This window comes from Alligator sinensis, unplaced genomic scaffold (assembly GCF_000455745.1).
Source record: "Alligator sinensis unplaced genomic scaffold, ASM45574v1 scaffold909_1, whole genome shotgun sequence".
NCBI lineage: Eukaryota > Metazoa > Chordata > Crocodylia > Alligatoridae > Alligator > Alligator sinensis.
In genome coordinates, this window is record NW_005842862.1 from 269,613 (window position 1) to 276,384 (window position 6,772).

The window sequence follows — 6,772 nt, forward strand, 5'->3', positions numbered from 1 at the left end:
ACTGGGGCTAGCCAGGACCAGGGTGCCCTGAAGCAGGGAGTTCTGGAGCAAACTGCAGCCCTGCTGGGGGAACCCCTCTGGCTGGCTGCCACAGCCATGGCTGGGTTAGGCAGCCATGGGGAGAGCAGGCCTTTCTCATCAGGAGCCCAGCGGCAGTGCTAGATCCAGAGGGGGAAGGGGCCCTGTCCTAACTGGAGGTGAAACCAGAACTTTCCCAGCAACCAGGGCAGTTCTGCTCCCTCCCCCATAAGTGATGGGTCAGTCTGCCTCCCCACAACCCCGGCCTAGGAAAGGGGATATGGGGACCCCGCAGCTGCTTGCACAGGCCATTGAGAGTAGGGTGGGGAGTCTGTGGAGCAGAGATGGGGCAGGGGAGCACTGTCTTACTTGCTGGGGGTGGGGGCCAGAGATGTGAAGAAGGGGGTACAGAATTCATTACTGACATAGCCATGGTTTGGGGAGCTCCTGCACCAGGGCAGAGCCCTGTCATGCTGTTGGCATGCATCTGCTCCAGGACAGCTGGCCCCAGTGAGATGCCATCAGGTATCTTGTGTCTGGCCCTAGTCACCCCCATCTATGGAAGGTGAGTGTAAGCCAGGTCAGGCGCCGAGAGGGGAGAGGTTCCCAACCATTGGCATGGTGAATGTCTAACAACCCAAGACAGCAAGTCCAGTGTGGGAAAGGAAGTGCTGCCCAGCTGCTCTGTAGGAGCCCCAAATAATTCCCAGCCAGGAATCCAAAGGCACAGAAGTCCCAGCCTGCAGCGGCACTGGGCAGCACCTGAGCTAGGGGCTGGAGCCCAGGGCAAGGGGCTGCTCCTGGCCCAGTCCAACCCCCAGTGTCCCCTCTGCACGTCATACAGAGAGAACATGTCCTGCCTGGAGACCACAGTGCCTGAAGTGATGTCTATGTAACTGGTGACAAGCACTCATAGCCGCTGCAGCTAACTATACGGTGGCAGATGACAGCATCTCCAGACACAGGGCCCCTTAGGTGCTCAGCTGTGGATTTTGTTGCCTCCTTTGAGGTTCCCACATGAGAACATTTTTCCCCAGGACCTCTGTCTCTCTGCCTGTAATGCAGGAAACAGGTTCTCTTTTGATCTGCAGACCTGGCCAGGCTGAAACCCCTCCCTTGTGTGCCTTGCATCTCCTCACTCTCTCTCCTCAGGCTGCCCAGCCACAGCTGGCCCTGCTCCAGCCTGAAGGAGCCAGCGCTGGCTGGCTGTGCCACTGTGCTCCTGGCAGCAAGAACAACTGCCCGGCTCTTCCCTGCTGCTGCAGCAGCTCCGTTCCAGCACAAGCCTTGGTGATGGACACCAAACCCACCAGCGCTGTCTTGGCCCAGCCCCTGAGGCCCAGGAAAAGCTGCTGGGGCTGGGGGGACTGTGGGCAGTGAGCGGGCTGGTGGTGGGGAAAGGGAAGTATGTGCTTCTCCTTGAGGAGAGTGATGCTGCCGCTGTGCTGTGCTGTGCTGTGCTGTGCTGTGCTGTGTGAGCTCCCCCCACCCCATGCTCCCAGAGGTAGTGGGCCTGCCTTGGATAAAGCATCCCCACAAGCTCTGTGAGCAGAACCCCTCTGCCACCCCAAGCGGAAGCTGTCCAATGGTTCTGCTGTGCCAGAGCCTCTGCCACACGGGGAGCTGGACTTGAGTGCCGCTTTCACGGTCTTGGATTCTCCAGAGCTCTGCCAGTGCCCTGTGGAGCTGGCAGAGGTGGCTGCCAACAGGTCAGCAGCTGCTGTGTCTGCACAGGAAAGGAAGGGACCGCTCTAGAGGTGAGACTCATTCACGTGCCGTGCCAGAAGGCTGCAGAGACCCCAAGCTAACATGTTGCCTCCACACCTAGGACTGAGGTGAGCAGGGTTCAAGCACTGCTGTGATCCCTGGGCATGCCTCCCGCCCCCTGATACTCTACTAGGGAGCACAGAAAAGTGTACCCCTGACTGTGGAAATGGCCTGGCTGTTCCCCTCCTCATTCCTGTTCTCCTTGCACAATCCCTCCCTTCCCTGGGCTCCCAGACAGTCCAAAGCCAGGAGGGTAGGGCTGCTGGGCCACAAAGCAGCCAGGAGCTCACTTTCCCTGACCCCTTTAAGCACACTGTCTGCTTAGTGACCCTAAGTGCCCTGGTGAATCTGGCCCATGCAGGCCGGGAGGCACATGCATGGCTGTGGGGTGAGTGTGGAGCAGAGGAGAGATCTCGTGATACCTTCACTGTCCCCTGTAGGAGAGCAAGGCAGGAGCTGAGCAGGAGTAAAGGGTTACACAAAGGTGATGCCCCACCCTCCAGCACAGCACTGGCACTGCCAAGCATCCCCTTTCTGTAAGCAGGGGTGAGCAAGGCAAAAGATGTAAATGGTAGGAATCCATGGAGAGGTGGAGGTCTTAGTGCCCTGGGGCTGGGACTGGGGCTGGGGCTGGAGCCAGGGCTTGTGGGACAGGCTTCCCATCCTGACAAGGCCTGGGAGTCCTAACAAGCTGCTGTTCTGCACGGGGGCAAAGCAAGACCCTTCACAAGGACAGACCCATGAGAGCAAATGCGGGGGAGAGAAAGAGAGAGTCCTGCCCCAGACGGAGAAAAACCAGCAGCAGAGCATTTTCCCTGGGGTGAGGCCTGTTCCTCCACATACCAGACCTGAGGACACTCATTTGGGAGAGAAAAAGCCAAGGTCCCTCTTGCTGCTCTGGATGTAGCAGCAGGATCTGCAGCAGAGGCTCCCCTCCTCAGCATGCCCTGGTCTCAGACTTATTGGCTCACTGGACCCAACTGCCTCTGGGCAGATGAGGGGAATGATCTGCCGTAACTCCTGTGACAACCCCAGCGAAACCCTCCCAGCCTGTGCCCCTGTGCCACCCATCTTGGTCACACCCTTCTCCCTGCAGAAGGACTCCATGGTTCCTTCCTGACTCCCATCAATGAGAGCAGAGCCTGCTCCTGGGTCACTCAGCTGGTCCCAGGGGTTGTCTCTGCAAGGACCCATGAGTGCAGAGCTAATGGGATGAGAGCAGAACCTAGAGTTGAGGGTGGCAGGGTGTGGCATGGTGTGGTGTGGCTTGGGGGGGGCTTTGACCTCCCTGGCTATGTGGAGCGTTCAAAGATTCACTGGGAAACAGTAAAAGACCAACCTCCCCCTCCCTGTTCATCCTCTGCTCTGAACAGTACAGGTCATAATTAACAATACATGAATCCATGAGCAGGCTCCAATCAAATCAGGTCAGATATCCCAGCAACCTCATCAATGTCAGGCCCCCCATAGTCCCCAGCACTCCCAGCCCTGTCCAGCTCCCCTTGAACTTCCACCTTCCAGCCCTATATCCCTTTGGCACCTCCATCCTTGTCTAGCCCTGTTTCCAAGGGGCAAACAGACCCATATTGTGCATGCTCAAGAGTGACATAGTGCAGATCAGGGAAAGTAGGGTGCACAGTCCAGGGTGCCCCAAAGGAAAGCCCTGCCAGTGCCCCCATCTGCTGTGACATCCATGCCACTGGCAACAACTGGAGTCTCCCTTGGACTGAAGGAGCCATCACAGGTAGGGCCCTGAGGGCTGGGGTAGTGGCAGTGTCTGAATCCTTTACAGGTATAGCCTGGGGGAGACCCAGGCTCTGCAGTCAGGTCTCCAGGTGCTGCAGTGGCAGGGATCACATCTGAAGGTAGCAGGGCAGAAATCAGAGCCACCTGACAGTGGGAAAAGCCAGCTGGGCAGGATCAGCTCCCTGACCTCACTACAGCAGATGGAAGCAGTATGCAACAGGACAGTGAGGGACTTTTCAGGTTAGCACCATAGAGGGTGTGGAGGAAACAGGTGGGAACTGTGAGGCATCAACTGAACTGTGTGTATGACTTGGTGGCAGGACTGGAAACACAGAGGCACCATGGGATGGGAGGAAGAAGCATTGGCAGAGCTGTGCATGGGCAGAGGGCGGAGGGAAACTCTAGCCTGGGACAGTGGGGTCTGCAGGCTGGGCCTGAAGGGTGTTAGCAGAGGCAGGCAGGGAGATCTTGGGTGGAGGCTGGAATTGTGCAGGCCAATGGGCATTGGGTACAGCTGGGGGGGGGGGGGGGGGGGGAGGCGGGGGGGTGGCAGGTTGGGGGGGGGGGGGGGGGGGGGGGAACTGGACGCTGGGGTGGTTCTGGCAGGATGAGGTCTTGGGTAGGTGGGTGCTGGAAGGAGGAATGGTTTGGGGGATCATGGACAGAGTGCTCAGTAGGGGTGTCCCACAAGGGTATTGGTGGAAATGGGTTGAGGGCAGCAGGAACCAGCAAGAGGGCAGATGCAGGGTGGGTACTGGGAGGGATGGATACATGTCCTTGCTCCAAATGACAGGGCTCCTTGGTTGTGCTACTAGAGCTTAATCCTGAAGTCCCTGAAGATGCAGAGTGAAACCAAGTGAGATTTTCCAAGTGCCTCAGTTTCCCTGGGAGTTTGGTTTTAGGCACTTTGAAAGACCCCCAAGCCTTCCCCTACATCTGGAGGCACCTGAGGCCTTTTGGTTGAGTGCCCAGACTCTGCTGTGGGTCTCTGCCCAGGCAGCATCTCAGGAGCAGCCCTCAGTGATGCTCTAAGGTCCTGGGTTGCTTATGCCATGGCTCAATCCCAGGGGTGGATCCAGGATTTTGCAAAGGGAGGGTGTGGTAGGAGATACCCATACTGCAGGGGTGGCTGCACCCCCTGCTCCCAGTCCCTTCCCTCCTCCCAGCCAACAATATGGGCAAGCCACACTGAGGGAGCCTCTGGGAACATCTTTTAAGTCCTCCCTCCCCTGCCTGCTGCTTTCCCTGCAGTCCCAGGAAAGCTTCAGAGTTGCTCCTGTCCACCCCAGACAGGCTGCATGGGGGCTGAGCTCAGCTGGGAACATTGATGGGGTAGCAACAATAGGCAGGAGTGTTCCCTTTCCCATACCTGCTCCCAGGGGACTGGGCAGAGTGGGGGAACACCCCCCCACACACACACACACCTTCCCTGCTGCTGCCACTGTCACTGTTCCCAGCCAAGGCCAGCCCTCATGCAGTCCGAAAGGCGAGTGCAGCTGCACCACTGCACCTCCTTTAGATCTGTCCCTGGCCAATCCTCTTTCTTCTCTCTCCACAGCAGATGCATCAGGAAGCCTGGGGCAGCAGGAACCAAACCCCAGTCAGAGAATTCATCCTGCTGGGCTTCTCCAAGTTCCCCGAGTGGCAGCACCTCCTCTTCATCGTCTTCCTGCTCCTGTACCTGCTGATCCTCTTGGGGAATGCTGTCATCATCACCCTGATTTGCCGTGACCGCTCCCTGCACACTCCCATGTACTTCTTCCTTGGTGTCCTGTCCTGTTCTGAGACCTGCTACACATTTGTCATCATCCCCAAAATGCTTCTGAACTTGATGGCACTCAGCACCACCATCTCCCTGGTGGGATGTGCCACGCAAATGTATTTCTTCCTGGGCTTTGCAGTGACTAACTGTCTGCTCTTGGCAGTGATGGGTTACGACCGCTACGTGGCTGTCTGTGACCCCCTGCACTACACAGTCATCATGAATGGGAGGGTTTGCCTCCTGCTGGTGGCTGCCTGCTGCACTGGTGGCTTTTTCGTGTCCCTGGTTGTCACCTGCCTGGTTTTCGTGCTCCCCTTCTGTGCCTCCAGACATGTGCATCACTTCTTCTGTGATGTCTCCCCTGTGCTGAAGCTGGCCTGCACAGGCACCCATTCCCATGAGATAGTGATCTTTGGGCTGGGTGTGCTGGTGCTTGTCATCCCACTGCTCTCCATCTGCGCCTCGTATGCCTGCATCCTCGTGACTGTCCTGCACATCCCATCAGCCACAGGGCGGCGCAAGGCCTTCTCCACCTGCATTGCCCACCTCACCGTGGTCACAGTGCACTATGGCTGCGCCTCCTTCATCTATCTGCGGCCCACATCCAGCTATGCATCGGATAGTGACACCCTGGTCACGGTGACCTACACCATCATCACCCCACTGCTGAAACCCCTGGTGTACAGCCTGAGGAACAAGGAGGTGAAAGCAGCCCTCTGGAAAGCAATTGGCAGGAGAACATTCTCACACAAAAGCTAGCCTTTCTATAGAGGGCTGCAGCCTAGCAGGAGCAAAGGACATCGGGCTGAGATGGGTACTGGGGTGTGGGATCCAGACCCCACTGTCACAGCAGCCACTTTTATGATCACTCAAAAACTGACCACACTCAATTACAAACCTCTCAGGTTTTTTGCCCCTGTTACTCTGACCAAAGAGCTGTTGTGGAACTTTACCTCTCTCCTGGTTAGAAATAGTCTATGTCCAAACAGGATGTATTCACAACACTGGTTCTTCTTATGCCAATAGTGTCCTTTAGCTTAGACTGCTCTTTTCACTCTCTGTACTGTATTTGAAAGTGCTCATATCCCCTCCCAGACCTCTTTGTGGTAGATGAAGCAAACTGAGATCTTTTAGTGATGTGTGGAGCTGAGCATAAACTGGAATTTCTGTCCCCAGAGGAAATTCTGATGTTTTAACATTTATTTTTGCCTCAAACCAAGAAAAATGGTGAAATATGTCATGGGACAAATATTGCAAAATTCTGGGAATAAGACATGCATTCTGCTGGTTGGTTTTGCATTTTTATTTGAAATAGAATGGTCAAAAGGAAGTGCTGCTTCTGGTTTTTTCAGTCATGGAGATGCAGCCACTGAGCTCCCAGGGTTCATTACACCAGTTTAGGCCAGGAATTAGTAACCTTTCACAAACAGTGGGTCTAATTAGCACTAATTAGTCCTAAAGTGAACAAAAGAACACAGG

General features: G+C 56.1%; 1 protein-coding gene across 1 annotated transcript in view; it reads left to right on the plus strand.

Moving 5' to 3' along the window:
• Nucleotides 1–6,168, plus strand: part of LOC106722909 — an 11,374-nt gene extending 5,206 nt beyond the window's left edge. The window contains 3 exon segments of the mRNA XM_025191849.1: nucleotides 3,578–3,755; nucleotides 5,090–5,944; nucleotides 5,947–6,168. Coding sequence (XP_025047634.1) covers nucleotides 3,578–3,755; nucleotides 5,090–5,944; nucleotides 5,947–6,063 — 1,150 coding nt within the window. The 3' untranslated portion in view covers nucleotides 6,064–6,168.
• Nucleotides 6,169–6,772: the final 604 nt, after the last annotated feature.